Genomic DNA, 21,530 nt, shown 5'->3' with positions numbered 1-21,530 from the left:
TATTTACCTGGCTCATATTTCTGTTCGCCATATTTCAATGATGTTAAAGATGTCTGTGATTGTGCCTGTAACACAGTAACAATTATAACTCAATTTCTACTACTATACAAGTAACATTATTTGGTTGTGTAGCACTAGTCTAGAACCTAATTTCTTATTCACTGTGAATAAGATATACATGTAATAGTTTCTGATCTAAAATCACTTAACCCTCACAGTAGGGGATCTGGATCATGCCATGGTAACTGGATTACTTCATGTGAAGATGTTAACCAGCTAATATATGGAAAGTGCTACTAATGAATGCAATAATGGATGTTGGAACGTCTTTTAGTTTTCCACTACCAATAAAGCTGGGAAATCTCTTTATGGCATAAAACGGAACCAACCTTTAAATATTTGCTATTTAAATCACTTAAATTAGAACAGTTAAAGGAAGATAACTCCATTAATACAACAAGGTAGTTACCATTAAATGCATGTAAGGAGCATGTAGAACATAATACATCTACCGGTATAACTTACCAACTGTTGTACTGGGACATCTGACTGTGGCATCACACTCTGCTGAATATCTCTGTAACAATACAAACATTTAACTATATTTTATATCTATTATAATTTGATTGGACAGGATAAAATAGTATCATAATTTGTCTCAAAAAATAACAAAATTTGCTTCAAGTACAGTACAGGTAATAGTGATGTTCCGATTGTCGCAAATCGCTGATAATCAGTTACTGTTATGTAAAGCGACAATAATCGATTCACAAAAAATTGTTCCGCAACGTCGTCAAAAATGTTTAAAGTATCAAAACGAATTAATTCTGACGGTAATTTTCTTTTAGGAACACCTCGCCGATCGCAAAAAAAATTTATCTCAGAGACAATTTGGAGTTGAATAGGATCAATACGTGATGTAAACAATAGAAATATAATGTGATGTGAATGTTATTATTTGACATCCATTGGAAAATTAAATCTATTTCGTAAAATAATAACTTAATAGGGTTAAAACTGTGTTGAAAAGTGCTAAATGAAGTTCATGTTACTGAATATAATCAAGTGCCTTGGGGAAAAAATGCTTCTTCCCTATTTATTTTTAACGCGACTTTAATCGGAAAGTTATCGATTATGTCCCATCCGATTGAACCGATGATCGATTGGGACAAATTTCATCCCATTTCCATCACTAACAGGTAACATGCATCATCAATCAAACATTAAAATAAACAAACTCTTACTTTCTAATCAGCCATTTATCATTCAACTTTCATAATGAAATAGTAACCCTATAAAGCTCTTCCCCACTATCCTCGTCAAAAATCTGTTTAACTTTTTCTACTACTGTTTTGTATTACTATTTAAACCATTGCATGTCACTCACGTTCAATAAATTGTGACCAACGTTTTCAAAATCCAACAAAAGCATTCAGAATTTGCTAATGCAACTAAAACATTTATTATCATTTTGTATATTATGAAAACACTTTATTACTTATCAAATGCAGTTGACAAAAAACAAAATGCATCTATCTATAAAAATAATCCCTGGGAATGTTCCAGATCAGATTCAACTTGATAAAATAATTACTAGTATAAATCCAGGAAGAACTTTATATTATATAGCTGAAACCTTGAATAAAACATAGAAATATTACAATTTCAAGTATGTAACTGTATTGGAAGCTAGAACATATATGTTTGAAAATCCTTCATTCCTTACTAACTTATATATGTGAAGAGGAAATTATAATTAACATGTATGATAGGTGTTAATTTATATTAAACCTTATCATTAAGATAATCATCAATTAAACATCAATTAGATATAAATGACAGGTCAATGATAGTGTCAGCACTTAATTATGTATAATCACATCTAGCAATATGTACACACCTCATTAATTATCTTATTTACCATTTTAATTTACTGACAACCAGTAAAATAAAACAGAACAGTAAAATAAAATAAAAAAGAAATTTGCAATTTTGAGATCTTCTTTTATAAGTTTTTCTCCACTCAAGCTAACACATGTATAATTTAATTTTCAAATATGTCAAGAGTAGTTCACATGTTTGTGATAGTAAATATTTCTTTACATCTATACACTCTACTTTATCTTCATGGATATATTCAGACTCCGAGCTTAATGGAAATAAAATATGTAGGTTAATATATAAAAATTGTTTTTTTACAAAAAAGTAGATAATGAAACATCTTTTTTGCACTGTATGAGGAATTTTACAGAAATAATCTAGTATTGTTATAATGTCACCAGGTAATGAAAAATAAAACATATTAGTTTACTTATTAAGGGGAATAAATATGAATATAGTTTTATAGAATGCCATTTATGAAATTTAATTTTTTACCCAAGTTTTCTAATGAAAATATAGTCAAAATATAGTCATTTTTAAATGAAGAAATATATACATTTCTGTATTATTTTTTTTTCTCCAGATTTTCTTTATGCATTTTACAGAAGGTATAATATAATAAAGTTTATTAAATAAATGCACTATTCTAATGCATTGTAGCAACATTACTGATAGCTTTTAATTTATTGTATTTATTGTAAACTCATGGGAATATAACTTTAAACAATCAACTTGAGCCATAAACCATTCAGAATATCACATTCATGCAATATTCCCTCTATACATAACATAAATATCATAAGTGATGTAGGAGAAATGTTACTGTGCTAGCTGTCATAACATCATGGAGGGTTGATAATGAAATATATATACAACATACAGTACACCTACTGTACATGATGAATTAATTATGAAACATACAAAATGGATACAATTCAAATGTTAAAACAGACTCATGAGCACATTCATATTGCATCAAATCGTTAAAAAAGAACGATAAAGAACGATAATTAAAAGTAAAGGTTACTAAGCAACAAAGAAGATGTAAGTATAGTAGGATCTTACGGTAGAACTTCAGTTTCAGCAAAGTCTGTAAGGTCACTGAGGCTGGCACTGTAAAACATGCAGGATATATTTAACACTTCAAACAACTTTACAACAACAACAACACTAGGCTACAACGAGAACTTAAAATACTATAAATTACTGAGGAACATCTTTAAAATAAAACAATGAAAGACAATTATTGAATATGACATGGCCAGTTAAAATAAAGCTTTGAAAAATTATTTAATACACAGGATACAAATATTTGTATTTTTCATTAATAAAACATTTTGCAAAGATTTTTAATCTGTAGAAACTGAATGAAAGGAGAGAAACTTGCAACATCATGGGGGATCTTACAGACAAGACTAAATATCCATCAAGTTAGCATGTAATATCAGTTCTGATATATACAATGAACAATGATTTAAAGTATTTATTTTAATTATGACATCTTTAGTATCACTCTAACAATATGGCTGAATCTTGTAAATAACTAAGTAAGTACATACTTAAAGCAAGTAAATTTTTCAAACAACTAACAATAACAAGAACGTATTTTTAAGGATGTAGTTAATGATAAATTGATTTTGTAAATAAATAATATTGAAGTTCATTTAAAAACATTTAAACATAAAAGAAAAACAGATATAGCTTGTTCCAATATAACCTGTAAGATTTTTTTTTACTTTGGTTTAAGCTACAGCAACACTGTTAATGTAAACAAGAGGGCCATGATGGCCCTGAGGTCGCTCACCTGGATATAGCCCCCCTCCCCCCCATCCCCGGGCCAATTTTTACCCAAGGGCTTTTATTTGTTTATTTGAACAGACTTGGTAGACACCCATAAGAAGATGTTTCATGCTAAACATCTAAGTTCTAGCTCATTGGGTTTTTTAAAAGAAGATTTTTAAAGTTTTTACTATACACATATAGTTAAAAACAATGACACCCCTAGGGCAGGGCCAGTTTTGACCCCATGGCTTTTATTTGAACAAACTTTGTAGATATTTACTTAAAGATGTTTCATGCTTAATATCTAAACTCTAGCTATTTGGGTTTTTTCAAAGAAGATTTTTAAGTTTTTGCTATACACATATAAGGAAAATCAATGACCCCCCCCCCCCCGGGCGGGGCCAGTTTTGACCCCAGGGCTTTTATTTGAACATACTTGGTAGACACCCATTAGAACATGTTTCATGCTAAATATATTAGCTCTAGCTCTTTGAGTTCTTTAAAAGAAGATTTTTTAAGTTTTTACTATATGCATATAGGGAAAATCAATGACCCCCTGGGGCGGGACCAATTTTGACCCCAGGGCTTTTATTTGAACAAACTTGGTAGACACTCATTAGAAGATGTTTCATGCTAAATATCTTAGCTCTAGCTCTTTGGGTTCTTTAAAAGAAGATTTTTTAAGTTTTTACTATATGCATATAGGGAAAATCTATGACCCCCCCCCCCCCCCCCCGCGGGGTCAATTTTGACCCCAGGGCTTTTATTTGAACAAACTTGGTAGAAATTCACTAGAAGATGTTTCATGCCAAATATCTAAGCTCTAGCTCTTATGGTTCTTTAAAAGAAAATTTTTTAAGTTTTTACTACATGCATATAGGGAAAATCAAAGACCCCCAGGGGTGGGCCCATTTTGACCACAGGGCTTTAATTTGAACAAACTTCGTAGACACTCACTAGAAGATGTTTCATGCTTAATATCTTAGCTCTAGCTCTTTGGGTTCTTTAAAAGAAGATTTTTTAAGTTTTTACTATATGCATATAGGGAAAATCAATGACCCCCTGGGGCGGGGCCAATTTTGACCCCAGGGCTTTTATTTAAACAAACTTGGTAGACATTCACTAGAACAAGTTTCATGCTTAATATCTAAGCTCTAGCTCTTATGGTTCTTTAAAAGAAGATTTTTTAAGTTTTTACTATATGCATATAGGGAAAATCAATGACCCCCCGGGGCGGGGCCAATTTTGACCCCAGGGCTTTTATTTGAACAAACTTGGTAGACACTCACTAGAAGATGTTTCATGCCAAATATCTTAGCTCTAGCTCTTTGGGTTCTTTAAAAGAAGATTTTTTAAGTTTTTACTGTATGCATATAGGGAAAATCAATGACCCCCTGGGGCGGGCCAATTTTTGACCCCAGGGCTTTTATTTGAACAAACTTGGTAAGACACTCACTAGAAGATGTTTCATGCCAAATATCTAAGCTCTAGCTCTTAGGGTTGTTTAAAAGAAGATATTTAAAGATTTTTCTTTCGGTAGCCATGGCAACCAGAGTTCTGCATGGAATTAAATTCTTTGAACAATTTTTAAAGGTGACCATCAAAGGAACATTCCTGTGAAGTTTGGATGAAATTGGCTCAGTGGTTTATGAGGAGATGTCGTTTAAAGCAAAAGTTTACGGACGGACGACGGACGGACGCCGGACGAAAAGCGATCACAAAAGCTCACCCTGTCACTTTGTGACAGGTGAGCTAAAAAAGTATGAAAGAAAGATAATCAATGTGTATAGTAACACTTAAGTCTTACAATACTGCACATTGGATAATTGTGACATAACTATCATCTATGCTGTCAATTTATGAAGTATTTTTTAGTTTTTCCTCAAATAGAAGTAATTCTGCTATATTATAAATTCCCTATATGTATGTATTCTAGGCTTAATGAGGGTCCATCTGCCCTTCAGGCACTGAGAGTATGAACCCCAGACATGTCACCATTCATGTCCTTTACTATTATTATCAACCAAAAGGTGACCTATAAATTTTGAATTCAGTAATTCACTGAATGATACTAAATATGTATGCAAGTCGATTTTAAATTCCCTGTAAAACTGTCAGACATGTTATATGGCCATGTATCAATGGTACCTCAGCCTCTAAGCTGGCCCATATAACCTCAGTTACTAAGCTTACAGCCTATGTGATTATATTACTGCGCATCTGAACTCCATTCTATGCTTTATTATAACACAGATCACTCAAAATCAAGATCAATTTCCTTCATATGTAAGATGACTTACTTCGCATGCAAAATTGACACTTAATACTGTTAATTAAAGCTTGATTGTGAAATAAGCTCTTGTAATTTATATTTATCATTTTCAACAGCTTGATTGAGAAATAAGCTCTTGTAATTTATATTTATCATTTTCAACAGCTTGATTGAGAAATAAGCTCTTGTAATTTATATTTATCATTTTCAACAGCTTGATTGAGAAATAAGCTCTTGTAATTTATATTTATCATTTCAAAATCTGCTTTCTGGACCAACCAGCACAGGGCCATAATAGGAATCATGGAACTAACCCAAGTAAGGATTGAACCCAGGATCCCTAGCTGGAGAAGCCAGACAACTGAAGAACTAGGCTACCACTTCACTTACAAATCTTATGTCTTAACATGAAAGGATGACTTGGAACAAACTATAAAAATACAAACATAAGAAATAAAAAATTAAACAGGAACAATTTCAACAGGCAAGCTATCTCACATCATGTCATCCTACAACATGCACCTAGAATCTCTTCCTTGATTGGTGTAAAAAAATTATAAAGTTTGAATATACAAAAACTACTATCATCACACTACACAGAATGTCTTTGATTTAGAGATTTTGTTGTTGTTGGGATGTATATCGCACCAACACTGTAAAGGTCATATGGCAATTTTCCAGACTAACTGGTGTAGGAATATCTAAGGTGCCATACAGTGCATTATTTCAGACACAAATGCTCACCTAAGTAGAACCATTAATATTCCATAAGCTGGCTGGATAGCTTTCTCACATAAAAAAAATCCAAGTCCCTGAAAAGACTCAAACCCACAACATTGAGGAGCTAGTGGTTTTAAGCCATGACCCTAAAAAACTCGGCAACATACCCTCTATTGAATACCTTGTTGGTCAATCAAGTTTATCCACCAAACCGTACCCAAGGAAACACATAGTTGAGGTGTGTATGTTTGAAATTAAGTAAAAAGTTTAAAACAAAAACAACAGCATTCAATATACTCTGCTTAACATCCCTCACAAAGAAACATACAGAAACACTTACCTAAGCATGATTTTAGTAGATTTGTAAAATTTTTGTTGTAGGAGACACATTCTCTTCAAATATTTGGCTGTATCAGAATCTTCCTGAATATAATAATATAAAACAATATAAATTTATTGCCACATCTTATTCACATTGTCTATCATTTTGGTATTCCTTAACACATTCCCTGCTGAATTTGTGTAATGAACTCGTCTCCTGCTTGTAGTTTGGAATAATCCATTCTAATTCTAAGAGATGTCAATAATAAAAATACAAAATCTGAGCTACCAGCAATTTAGTGTCATTATGCAGACTGACCCATTTTGGGTCATATATTAATGATCATAAACAGTTTCCCATTGGAACAATATCCTTGCAACAATTTCTTCATAAATTTTCATGAAAATTATGCAATGACACAAATTTGTAAGGCCCCTAATGGGGAATCTTAAATATAAATTGCAATTTTTATACATTCTATCATTAATATGTTAGATGTTGAGTTTTATAGAGTAAACAAAAAAGTTTGAAGTATAGATTGCTGGCAGGATAAACTGGAAAATACATTACACATATAGCCTTTTGAGATCTATATAACGCTTGACTTATGCTTCAGCTCAGACAGATTATTTTGTTAGGTTGGGGTTTTACGACGCACCAACCCAGTATAGGTTATATGGCGACTTTCCAGCTTTATAGGTGTCCCTTTGTGAACTATTTCAAGTATAAGTATCCGTCTGGGTAGAACCACCGACGTTCTGTAAGCTAGCTAAATAGCTTTCACACATGAAAGAATCCAAAGGCTCTGGGGCTGCTTAAACTACATCTCATTTAGGTTATATTGTCCTATATATCCCACCATCAACCTATATAAGTAATATAATAAAAATAATGTACCATAGTATATTGCACTGAACTTTTTGATGTGTCTATTTCAAATGTTTTCTTGCTTTGCTGAAGTCTTGCAACATCAGTCCATCTAAAATTAAATTTATAATATCATGGATTCAAGAATTGTTTTTGAAGAACTTCTATTGAGGTGTCAGTAGTCCATAGCATAATTTATTAAGTATCACCAAATTATAGCATTGCTATAAATATTTCAGTATTTCTTAAGTCTTTTGCAATTATAGATTTTAGAAGACTATAACTCTGTGTTTTCCGTATTCAAAATAAGCAAACTTTCATCATTCAAAATGAGTCTTACATTCATGTATAAATTTAAAACATTGTAATGGTTACTCACTTAAAGAATATGGGTTGCTGACCATCTAAGTATCTGGCAAATATTCCAACATATGATGTCCCAAGGTAAAGTTCTTTACCTCTCTCATCCTATAAATAAGATAAAATGTTAGTTGTTTTTTTTCCAAATCTTACATCAAATAAAAATCAATAATCACCATTCCTCAATAGTACCAAGGCCTTGTGTTTAAAAATTATAACAAAAATACAAACTTGGCATTAGAGTAGTCTGAATTGAGTTATGGCCATTAAGCCACCTTGCATATTGTGCTTACTTTGCTAATCATGGATGTTTTCAACCTTGTTTACAGCAGCATCAGCCCTCATGAAGGCTTCACCTGCGAGACTGTAAACCTGGGCCAGTTTCTATGTCACCCACATCCCTAATTCAGGGATCCCCCTGCTAGAGGGTTGTATGATTACAATCTCAGACCTTCCCAAGGGTTCATATAGGGGCAACCAGGTGCCCTGCATGTAACCCCAACTTGCAAGCATTAATGCCAAGTCATTTGAATGTAGTCATTTATAACATTATATAGTAGGCATTTTCATTTATTAAAGTAGTAAAGTTTTGAAATATAAATATTGAGGGTAGAATTAATCTTACTTTTGACTAATTGAACAAGTATATTAAAATAATATTATCCATAGCTTGATATGTGTAAAGAACATAAAAGAAAGCCAAAAATCAAGAAATATAGTTTCTGAATTACCTCCCTTTAATTTAATAATTGCCAATGTTTTTCAACTTATATTTGTAAAATTCAGGTTAAATAATTGCCAATTTTCTACATCTTATGTTAATTTTGTAAAAATCAGGTTAAATAATTGCCAATTTTCTTCATCTTATATTTGTAAAATTCAGGTTCTTAGAAAAAAGCGACAACCATTTTAAGTAATTTTTTTTTATATGTTATAAACTGATAGATTATGAAAATAAGTAGAACTTATGATGTTATTTAACAGATGATTCAGTTACTTTGTCAAATTCTATCACATAATATTATGTGAAGAAAAATATAATTGCTCCAGAATGCTTGTACCATCATTAAATTTTTTTTTACCAGCATAACAGCATGTTTAGAATTGTGAGTCATTTTTATTTAACTATAACAATATATTATGTTGAAATTTTCCTTTTTATGCAGAAAACATAGGTGGCAACGATAGGAGGGTCATGTGAAATGCTCATAAACAATAAATATACCTTAGCAATGTAATATTCCATGCCATATCCATCCATCATCTGTATTTCCTTCATGTATTGTATCTCCGCTTTCACCGGGTGTACACCCTGAAGTCCCATGTACACTTGTACAACCTCATGTTGTAACTCTTGTAAGATATTCTCATCCTTTGTTAGATTCTGTATCATTCAAAACAAACTTCTTTTTACATGTACAGTCGAAACTGTCTTAAGCAGCCAGCCAAGGGATGCAGTCATTTTGGCTGCTTAAGACAGGTGGCTGCTGAATGGAGGATCCAGTTTTTATCCAAGTAAATTATTCATTTCTTTGTAAAATAAATCTGATTTAAGTATAAATAAACCAGTCTGATTCATCATCATCATCATCATCAGTGTTTAACCATTTACAAACGTATGCTTTTAATGGTTTAACATGTACACAATCCTTCCAACATATAAAGCTTTACATGAATGTAACACAGATAAACAAATGCACTCACGATTTTTTATGTCAATAATTGAAAGTATTTATCCCTTAAAAATATCTTCTTGCACTATAATTTAAAATGCGTAATATTTTTTTTCACAAAAAAAGTATGACAGTTTCTTTTTATAACCTTTGATCAATAGAATATTGTGTACACGTCATCTAAGTGTCGGCATTTCCTTTGATGTTTCGGATTGAAACAGCAGGGCTACAGGTTTGTAAACATCAAAGATTCCTTTGAAGAGACCGCTAGTTATCTCTTAGAGGTCATCTAGTGTGTAGCTTAATGGGTGTGATTTAACAGTGACATCATTATATTCATGCAATTTTATTTTCACACATGGAGCAAGTGTTTTTATGAATTTTTTATAACTGAGGAATTTAGACAATCGGCGATGTAATTCATTTTCATTTCTTTGGTAAGTACCATGTACGCACAAAATTTATCTGAATCGGGATAAACTGAAATTTCTTTCTGCCATCGACAATGCATTTTTTCTTCTTTCTTTTTTTCTTAAAATCGGTAAATTGAAAAATAAAAAAACTAGCGTACAGTAACTCAAAAGAACGAATTGCAAGTGTGTTTAGACGTTCCAAACGTTTGTAATTACGACACGGATGAGCAATTATGCAAACGTCTTGAAATGTTGTGGTTTGTGTTAATATCTAGCACCTGACAAGTAGCTTTTGTTAATCCGTGACACGTGTCATCTTTCAAAATAAATGACAGAAGATTGCCTGGCCGTTTCACCTGGCTGACCGCAGAAGATTGCCTGGCCGTTTCACCTGGCTTACCGCTTAAGATGACCGGCTTTAAGATTCGGGAAGCATTTTAGGTGACCGTTGACCGCGGACAGCAGGTGACCGTTGAACAGATGTATAAAATAGAGTGGTTTTCGTCGGGAGCGTCACAAAATGGCCGTTAAGGTCAGGTGACCGCCGATAAGAGGTGACCGTTAGTACAGTTTCGACTGTATACTGTAGCATGTAGAGTTGTCTTTTCTTTGTTTTAACTTAACAATTTAAAGATGAACACCAAATGTTTGAGAGGTATGCCTCTAAACTACATAAATATGGACTATGATTCCTACTCTATGCATGAAAATGTTGAACCTTATAATACCAGTAATTACTAGTTCAAGAGAATACCCAGCTCTGATCAATTTGAACATTTATCTGCTGGAACTAAAACTGATCTGCCTTTGCTACCAAAAAAGAGCCAAGCCTGTCTGAATATCCATGCAGTCTGACCAGGCTCTATACTGTTTGTAATCTGAATTTTGATTTTTTTTTTTTTTCATATCAAAATCCCATATTTTCCATATTCAAAGCTGGGAAAATACATTACACAAATTCAGAAGGTTATGTGTTTAAAAACTTTATTTTTTCCCTACTTTTTCAGCTGTGATTTATACAATTAAGTGTTAATTAACTAAAGACAAAATTATGTAAAAATATGGACATGAATAATGTTTTAAGCAAAACTAAACAAAATTATTCAAGGGAGATAATTTGTTGTAGACATTCAAGATGTAATTTTGTAAATCATATGATTATTTTGTAGCAGATTTTGAAGGTGAAGATTTATAAAACAATTTTAACAACATACAGAAGAAAGTTACCTTAGGAAAGACCATGTTATCAGTAAAGTAATCTGCCGCAGGTTTCTCGCTCTCATAATCGTTGAATTCAACTAAAATATAAACATACATATATAAATATTTATATACTAGAGTACACTTATACAAACATTAAAATAGTCTTGTACCTTAAAGGCATATGATTATACTATGATTACATACGTGATCATTAAAAGAACAACAAAACGAAATATTTTTTTATAAGAAAAAGTAAAATTATTAATCACATATTCAGGTTGCACTGTTGAATGTTATAAGCGGAGGCAAATGTAATAAGGCATACATGTATGTTCCAAGTGCTTGTTAGGCAGGGGAATTTTGTACTACTTGTCAACATAAATAATTATAGAAGTATACATTCTGATCTTAAGACAGTATGCTCAACTATTCTTAGTCTTTTATACAAAATAAAGACTTATCTGAAAAAGATATTTATGAAGGTAACTGTATAAACAGGGAAAACAATGGCTCCATTGTTTAAGATGATGACATCAAATTACATGCCGTTCAGAATGCTGTGGGTTAAAACCACCATTAAACCATTAGACCATTAATTTTGAAGCAAGCAAACTTTCTAGAGTGTTTCTACCTTGTCAGATTGAAAGGGCTACCACTACCATTTACAACTACATGTGTACTATAATCAGTTTATAAAAATTTATTTTAGTTTGATTGTGTTGGAAGCTGTAAGCTTATTGAAACACTCGAATCCGTTCCTGGAACCAACCAGTACTTAGCAATGAATGTAAAGTTTCTTGCTCAAGGAAACAAGGCTTGCCCCCAACAGGGTTTGAACCCACGCAGTCAGCAATCCTTAGATCACCAGTCTGATGTGTTAACCTCTCGGCCACGCCGCCACTCAAACACTATAATTATGTCATAAGGTCATTATCTCATCGTTGGTATCCAAAACCAACCCTAAAAATAGTTTACCTTGTAAACTGTAGGCTGCTAATCTGATCACCTGATCTACTGTTAAAGGGAGACGACCATCAACTATATCATTCTTCAATTGGAGGTAGTATTGGTACCTTAAATATATCATATAATACACTGATTATAAAGCAATTAAGTAATCTTTGACAATAAATTTCTTACCATGCAATAATTGGACAATTATTCAATTAAAACTAGTCACATCTTTCCTAATTAAGAACAATCTAATTGAATAGAGATATTAAAACAATGCCTCTATTTGTGCATACCAGAACTGTGAAACTATATATTGTAAATTTAAAAATAATATCAATATTGTATAATCATGGTTACCTAGCAACATCATCAACAATTTTATGAGCACTTGCTATATAGAAGATCACACCAAAGTACAGGCGTGGGGATCTGGAGGGTTGGGAGGCTTGCGCATACTTCTCTAGCTGTTTTTTAAGTGGTTTGTTCAAGTCCACCCAGCGGAACTGTATCTTCTTAGTGACATATCGCAGTCCAAAATATTGTATCTGAAAATATAATGCCATAATTTTAACTGTTATGCCATATAAACTATTTTCTTAAAATATTAGATTATCTAAAATGGACTGGTCTACACTCAGCACATTTTCAAATACATGTTTTATTTCAAATGTTGATAAAAAAATTTAAAACAATAGAAATGAATTATTTTGATATTCTTATTAAGTATTTCTTGAAAACAAAATGTTGATTTTTAAGTGATTTAGTATGAACATTTATATGATGAATAACAATATTTTGTTCATGAACAATTTATCATTCTGCTATACAAATAGGTATGTTACATGGGATCATGTATCTTACGCTTACCAACAACATCTATATACAACTGTTTCATGATTTGTAGTCTTGTATGATACTAAACATTTCTACAAGAATTTTTATGTTGTTATAAACCTTTAATTATAGATCAATTCTGATTATAGATCAATTCACTTTTACAATCAGTAGAGGATGTATTGATTGAATCAACAAGTTAATGTTTCTATGGTGACAATGTTTTTCTCCTAAAATTTATTTAAATGCTAGTTGTTCAGTGATATCTTTCAGATAAAAGCATAAGCCAAGGGCATAAATGATTTTTTACTAATTACCCTAAAACCCCATACTTCAGATCAATACCATATAACCCCATACTTCAGATCAATACCCTAAAACCCCATACTTCAGATCAATACCCTAAAACCCCATACTTCAGATCAATACCCTATAACCCCATACTTCAGACAATACCCTAAAACCCCATACTTCAGATCAATACCCTAAAACCCCATACTTCAGACAATACCCTAAAACCCCATACTTCAGACAATACCCTAAAACCCCATACTTCAGATCAATACCCTAAAACCCCATACTTCAGACAATACCCTAAAACCCCATACTTCAGATCATAACCCTAAAACCCCATACTTCAGATCAATACCCTAAAACCCCATACTTCAGATCAATACCCTAAAACCCCATACTTCAGATCAATAGAATTACTGAGGAAATTTAGAAAGTTCAATAATAGAGAAAATTAATAATTGCCGCTGGTAAAAAAACAACCAATATAAAATTGATATGATTTTCTGGCTGATAACAGCTTCATGTCTCTTGGTTAAACATGATGAGATGGCATATTTCCTTGTAGTATAGTATATTATAATCATATTTCTCTAAACAAGCTAATTCAAAATACAGTACAAAGTACATATATATATACATGTATATCTAACATGTAGTTCACCACAAACTTTAGCTAACAGGTATATGAAAGCATCTGGCAAGGAATCAATGTTCAAAATGATATTATATAAACATGTACATTGTATTTGTCTACAACATCAAACATGTCACAGGGTGAGAAAAATGTTCGGCCTGACTGGGACTTGACCCCGGGAACCTTGGAAGACCATACCATGGCTCTACAGATTTAGCTAGCTGGTTGTTTACACCTCCTCTCCTCTAATGAGTGAACAGATCTAAACCATGCCACATACTCCTCCCCCCCCCCATCCCTCACTTTAATGAAACACATCCTTGAATTTCGAATAGAAATAGAGTAATATTTGAATTGACTTGAAGCTTTACACAGTCATAGTCCCCCATTGGCCAATTGGCACCAAATGAGACAGGGTGAGGAAAAAGTATAGACGCCCTTACAATGACTCAAATCTGGAACCTCAGATTACTGTACAGCAGCTCTACTAACTGAGCTATTTGCATGTTTACACATTCTCTACCATGATAAGTGAAAAGTTCTAAACTGTGACAGTTATAAACATTTTTTACTATATTATCATTATTTAAGCATATCATTATTATACATTATAAGTATATTCTCCATCAAAACCAACTCCCTCTTTTTAGATATGAAAATGAAGTTATTTGATAAAAATAACCAGTATAAATGTTTAAAATTACTATAAAAGTTAGCCCATTTAAAACTTTTTTTTCTCTAATTTCATTTAGCTATATAATCTTAAACACAATTGTTAGTAAATTGTGTACCTTGAGGGCTAGAATAAATTACATGGTGTAAACAATAAGGGAAGGTTTTGATGTTGGTTTTATACTTTAACTACAAAATTATAACTGGATTTCTTTATTGATCTTTTTATATTTCCATCAGTCTTTATCCTGCAGAAACATATTAACATATAAGTAGACCACAAATTGGCAACAATTTAAACATCATTCAATTGTCAGTGACCTATATTGGCAATTTACAGTATGGCTTGTTGTCTGAGCCACCTGTCGCAGTATACAATTTGGCCAGCCTTCACTTCTATGCAGTATGATAATACTATATATTAAGTCTTGTTACCTAACTTCATTTCAGCACGGACGTTGCCAGCCAGCATTAAATTACAGCTTTATGCAAATTGACAGAATGGCTTAGTCCAGCTGGGACACTTGGAAAACACATAGTCATTGGTTTACACAAAAAAGTTTTCATGTACAAATGTACTAAGTTTAGTTTGTGATTCTGTTTGTGAGCAACTGACCTAGCATTGAATAGGAAAGGCATGGCTAATTTTTTTTGCTGCTAAAAACTGAAAAGGTCTATTTTTTATATAGATTGCCTTGTATGAGGTCAGGACTAAAATTGGTCTACTATACAGCGGTACTTCCTAATGACTCATAGACTATTTTATAATATCAATTCAGCCTAAAATCTGAGGATTATAAAAGAAATGTTATATCTTTTTTGTAATCTGGATTAAATTTCACTTCTTTTGATGTTCATTCAAATTTATAAAATAATTATCCCTGTGGTTTGAAAAAGACCACAGAAATCTTTTTCAATGGGCCAATAATTAATGTACCATTGGCCTGAAATGTTGTAATAGTAACAAGTTCAAACAATTTTTTGACGGTTCATCAACTTGGCATCTAGTTTTATAAAAGAGCCACGCCATGACAAAACCAACATAATGGGTTTGCGACCAGCATTGATCTAGACCAGCCTGCACATCCGCACAGTCTGATCAGGATCCATGCTGTTCGCTTTATTATAGGGTTTGTAAGCGAACAGCATGGATCCTGATCAGACTGTGCGGATACGCAGGCTGGTCTGGATCCATGCTGGTCACAAACCCATTATGTTGGTTTTGTCATGGCGCGTCCTAATATCCCTGCATATGAAAACTATATAAACTTATTTGGTCTCTTACGGTCATATATTATTATCAAGAATTATTGTCACCCCTCACTCTAAAACTTAATTCCTATTTTATTTTTCCCAATAATATTTGAAGTACCTTAGTATTCGTTTTGATAGGGGAAAACAAAGAATATAAAGTGAGCAAAAACAACAAAAATATATTTTTATACAGTGGCAGGATATAATTACATATATATATCCAGCATTAATGTGTGAGTGACTCAGCATTCTCGAGACACAGATGTTCAACCTTTTGTTTAATAATATCTTCCATAGATCTGTAATTTAATATAATAATGGGAAGTATAAAATATCAGAAAAGTTTGAGCCTACTGACTCATTTACAGTTATTGTAATGTATTTTTTTAATATACCTGTAGTTACAGTGCAAATGTTATAGCATAATAACAGAACTACACAAGTAAAAATGCTTTATTGGCTATTTTAGTTACACAGTTAAGTACTATATTAACACAAGACTTTAAGATAATTGTTCACCATTTTAACTCTTTTGAGGAATGAGAAATGACTAATTTCCTAGAGACCATTTTCAAAATATGTACATTTATTTAGTTTTGCACATGAGTCGAAACTTTTTATCAGGAGTAATCCCTATATATTATTTGTGTCTTTTAATTAAAATCTTAGCTTCTTCTTTAAATTTGGATATTATTTTCAATATTCAGGGATAGCGCGAACGCAGTCCCCACACAAATAAATTGCGTACCCGAGTAACCCACATTTGGGGCTATCGCAGACGTCAGCCCAACCGAAGTGCAATGGAGGGGCCTCTTTCTGGGGAAACCGCCTTGCTGATCACGGTGTTCCCTGTACCAGGTAAGTATGCTTACAACAAATTTTCTGTAGTTTTTATACGATCAAACAAATACAAAATCACAACCACTCTTTCATCATAAACATAGACGTAAATTTCATCAAATGTATTAATTAAATCCTTTATTCACTTAATTCAATGTTATTATCAGTGAAATCTTCAACATTTCTTCTTTAAAAAATTAGATATAAATTCAATACACACAATTGTCATTTTAAAATAAATACAATAATGATGAAAAATCAACTTATTTTCTTACTATGGTATACATTGTATTTAGTATTAACATTTTATCATGCTAAAAATAGTTAAACTCTCCAAGGCAAGTTACTCTGTATAAATTTATGGATTTATTACCGATACATAGTTACCTCCAGTTAAAAGAAATACGCTGTATTGCACAGACTTTATCTTAAAATGTGTTATCTTAATATATTAAAAATGTTGGTTTGTATTCTGTAAATACTATTTTTAATATGTGAATATTGTTGTCTTGCAAATTTTTTTAATTTCATGTAATTGACAGTACTAAACAATAATACGAGACATGAAAACATCTGGACAGGTTTTAATGGACAGGTTTTAATGATGTTTGCTAAATATTGAGATACTTAGCCCGCAGGCAAAGGGATTAATAAGAAATCTAAGCTATTCAATTTTAGAGCATTTAAGTTTAAACTCCTGGTTATATATATTTTGCTAAAAAATGAAGGAAACAGATATTAATTATGATATATAACATTACAATACAATAATTACAATATTAAAGAGTAATACTATGTATCAGAATGAGGATAAAATCTATATATGTAATACCTCTTGTAGCTCTATTTTCTGTGAGATCCCATCTAAACATTCATGTCCTGTACTGTCAGATGTCAGCGTACATTCTAGGTAAGATCCATCCAGCATCTGTACCTCCACCATATAAATATTCTTCGTTGAAATGTCATAGCGACGCGTCTTCTTAAACCGTAATCCAAACGGCATTTTTTTGACCAAATATCAATTTTTACCTAAAAACAGATAAACATGTGTCTGAAAATCATGTCCATAAAATAATACTATGTATACCTATACTAGTGCATTGTTTACATTGTTCAAGTGTCCTGAATTGTTTACTTTACTTCAAAGTCAACACTAAAGTTTAACTTCAATAGACATCAATTCTCTATGGTCATATAAAATTATAAATAGCCCCCAAGATTGAAAATAACAAAAGGTTTAAAGATTTGTGTGAAAGACAATCTAAATTTAAGTTGTATTGTACCATAAGAGAGTAGAACGTTTGCATGACTCATGGATAGATGACCTCTAAAATGCTGTTCATTTTTATTTAAGATTGTAACACTTCCTGTCTAAGTTTTGAAATATTAAAATATTAAATCTAGAGACATGCACATGATGTATCCCTTTAACATACAATTCTAGTAATTCCTACATAGAGGATATTCAATTTTTTTTCTATAAAATAAATACATGATTTATTTTTCACCATGTGGTATGAAAAGAAATATTTCTTGAGTGGTCGACTCGTAGCTATGAGTGAAATATAATTTTCATGCCACAAGTATGTTTACTAATAAGTATGTAATAGTATTCATCTATCCAATCATTTTCAACAAGTAGAAAATGTAAATCAATATATTGTACATGTTACATCAATGTGCAGTTATAGATAATACTGGTATATAATATCCAGATGAAGGTTCATTGTGTAATTTGTAGAACAAAAAGCTGTAGATATTAAATCGTCTTACACTGAACAAGTGTTGATGTCATGTATTTCTTCATTTTCTTCTTAGTCTTATATAATTTAGGGTTTGAAATTATTTTTTGTCCAATAGGATTGCAATATTTCAAATGAATCGTAACACATTTACTTTGGTAAATCGGCAACTGTGAATCAGTCTAGTTAATCGACTGTTTATAAAAATAACTTAAAACACTAGGCAGGTTAAAGTTTATAAGTACGTATTTACAAAAATAAATTGGTCGCGCGGCCATGCCGGGCCTGACCAATTTTTTTTTGTAAATATGTACTTATAAACTTTAACCTATACATAAAATGCATTTAAGACCATACTAAAGATAGCTTCCTCTAACAGTTTAATATATAACATTTTAAATAAGTATTCAAGTAAACAAATAACTATAAATTATACAAGAGTTACAGGGAAATTTACATGGGTATAATTTTATGAAATATTTGTTACCTATATAGTGCTGAAAACACATAATTATACGTATTACTGTAAAAAAAAACGTTCTTATTGAATTTATAAATCTCTTGTACATTGAACAGAGCTCAACCAACCTTGAACTGACTTCTTTACATGCTTTACAACAGATGTTTTATTATATACAAAAACTTTTTTTAGAGTGTTTTCTATGGCATAAAATGGTAAGTTCACTAGTTGGAATGAATCAAGTTATAAGGTTACAAACAGCCTTAGTATTTCAGTTTTATTACACTTTACAGCAGGTATCTAACCAGTGTTCTGTAAAACTACAATATTCTATATTTTAAAAGTTACAGTTAGTATAAACCCATACATGCATTTTTCCGGTGTCCTAAAGTGTAATAATATAAAATTGTTTTACAAATCATGATAATTGCAAGCCATGCTGCACATCAAAGACACCACCAAATGATGTGAACAGTCACATGTAATGTCCAAAATCAGGTTTGACAATTGTTCACTATTACAGTTGAATATCCAAAGCACTAATACATTTTTTCCCCATGTTCTTGGTATGTACTTGTTGATTAATAATTAGGTTGCATATTTTAGTGAAAAAGTAGAACCTAATGCATAAATTCACACAGTAAATAATTTTATGCAATGTCTGAAATTCTGAAATGTTGTGACGAAGATTGAAGATCTGGTGGAAGCAAAATGAATTGGATAACAAGTAAAAATGTAATGATTGGTATACTTAAAATAAATTCAAGACAAGGGTAAAGAAAAATATCTCTTTTGCACCGACAATAATTATGTCAATATAAATATTGGTGCAAATTGCATAATGTTTAAATGATTTTGAGGACAAACTATTCTGTTATTTAAGATATGCAAAAATATGTCCGAAATAATAATATCAAAGAATAGTTATGAATAAATTGTTAAATTATAACCAATTCTTAGTTTTTATGTATTGTTTACGTATTTATGATTAAACTTCTTGATTAACCCTTTCGCTGCCAGAGGGTTATTGTTTTATTGTTCACCTATTTGCCAGAGGATTTTCTAAGAAATTACTATATTATTAATTAATATAATTATTATTATTTGTTATTAGTATTATAATTATTATATATGTTTCCAAATATGTTAGTATAATAATAATTATTGTCGATGATATAATTTTCTTTATATTTATTATTATTTTTATTATTATTATTATTAACTTATTATTATTACTATTATTATTATAGAAACGGCTAAAGCCGTCCTTATGGCAAATACGCCGAAAATAACAGGGACGGCTTGAGCCATCCCTATGGCAGTGTAAGGGTTAAACACAAGATTGCATATTTTCCTGGAATTTAGGTATAGAACCACTAAATAGTAAATGTAATGAAAAAGAACAATCATCACAGAATCCTTCAAAATAACATATTGCAAATATTTGTGATACATTTTAACCTTTTCCCCCATGAGCATATTGTGAAAAATGGCCATTTTCACTGAAAAGCCTCCTCTTACAAGTTCAAACTGCTATGAAACTATGAAAAATGCTTCAATACTAATCAAACTTGGCACAAATGTTGACTGGACCATTGCCTTTGTAACCACATGCTCAGTCTTAAATTTCCTGTTACCATGGCAATGAGGGGACATCTCAAAATTGCCAAAAATCACTATTTGCCTCGATTTTTTCCATCAAAATTTATTTCAAAGTGCTGCAACTTCTCAAGGGATTGAGATAGAGTCAAAGGTTTTTCAGCGTTGGTTACACGTTACCTTATGATCGACCTGGGGTCATTTTAAGCCTCTCACAAGTCTAAAATTTTCTTGGCGATTTCTCAAACGAAAACATGTGTTTGGGGCCCAAATAGGACATTTTTTCACTACTTCAGGCCTAAAAAAGGGAGGGGGGTCGAAAGTGAGTTGTTTCGCGTATATATGAGGTAAAGGGTTAAAACAAACTTACTTTTTTTACTCATTTAATCTGTTTTTATAACTTTCACGTTAATTATTTTCATGAATAAACGTTTTGCCTGTTTTAAAAAATATTTCCGTTGTGTCTGTAGCGCCGAAAAATCTCTGAGCATTGCGTATTTTAGTCATACCCCTTGTTTTATTTTCCAATAATCACATAATAATGATATACAAGATGTACAGAACTTAAAACATAGCATAACTAAAGCTGAATTATGATTAGCAAACACAATTAACAAAAGACTCTGTAACAATAAGAAACTAAGGCCTGTTAAATGACAAAGGTGAATAAAAAGGAAGAAAAAGTATATGAGCCGCGTCACGACAAAACCAACATAGTGCGTTTGCGAACAGCATGGATCCAGACCAGCCT

General features: G+C 31.7%; 1 protein-coding gene and 1 non-coding gene across 2 annotated transcripts in view; both read right to left on the bottom strand.

Annotated features, from left to right (window-relative positions):
• LOC132745360 (tyrosine-protein phosphatase non-receptor type 21-like) overlaps positions 1–21,530 on the bottom strand; it is a 30,184-nt gene that overhangs the window by 6,275 nt on the left and 2,379 nt on the right. Inside the window, exons 2-12 of the mRNA XM_060734268.1 lie at positions 17,808–18,007; positions 12,805–12,992; positions 12,469–12,566; positions 11,518–11,588; positions 9,430–9,588; positions 8,224–8,312; positions 7,875–7,956; positions 6,996–7,078; positions 2,947–2,994; positions 526–577; positions 8–65 (exon numbers count right to left, since the gene is read on the bottom strand). Of these exons, the coding sequence (XP_060590251.1) occupies positions 8–65; positions 526–577; positions 2,947–2,994; positions 6,996–7,078; positions 7,875–7,956; positions 8,224–8,312; positions 9,430–9,588; positions 11,518–11,588; positions 12,469–12,566; positions 12,805–12,992; positions 17,808–17,981 (1,102 nt within the window). The 5' untranslated portion in view covers positions 17,982–18,007. The remainder of the gene's footprint in view (positions 1–7; positions 66–525; positions 578–2,946; positions 2,995–6,995; positions 7,079–7,874; positions 7,957–8,223; positions 8,313–9,429; positions 9,589–11,517; positions 11,589–12,468; positions 12,567–12,804; positions 12,993–17,807; positions 18,008–21,530) is intronic.
• LOC132745361 (U1 spliceosomal RNA) lies at positions 16,839–17,001 on the bottom strand. The gene has a single exon (XR_009627830.1). It is a non-coding gene; the product is annotated as a U1 spliceosomal RNA (small nuclear RNA).

Source organism: Ruditapes philippinarum, unplaced genomic scaffold (assembly GCF_026571515.1).
Source record: "Ruditapes philippinarum isolate M1 unplaced genomic scaffold, ASM2657151v2 ctg996_1_1_1_1, whole genome shotgun sequence".
Classification (NCBI taxonomy): domain Eukaryota; kingdom Metazoa; phylum Mollusca; class Bivalvia; order Venerida; family Veneridae; genus Ruditapes; species Ruditapes philippinarum.
Note: the sequence above shows the minus strand (reverse complement) of the source record. Positions and strands in the feature narration are given on the sequence as shown.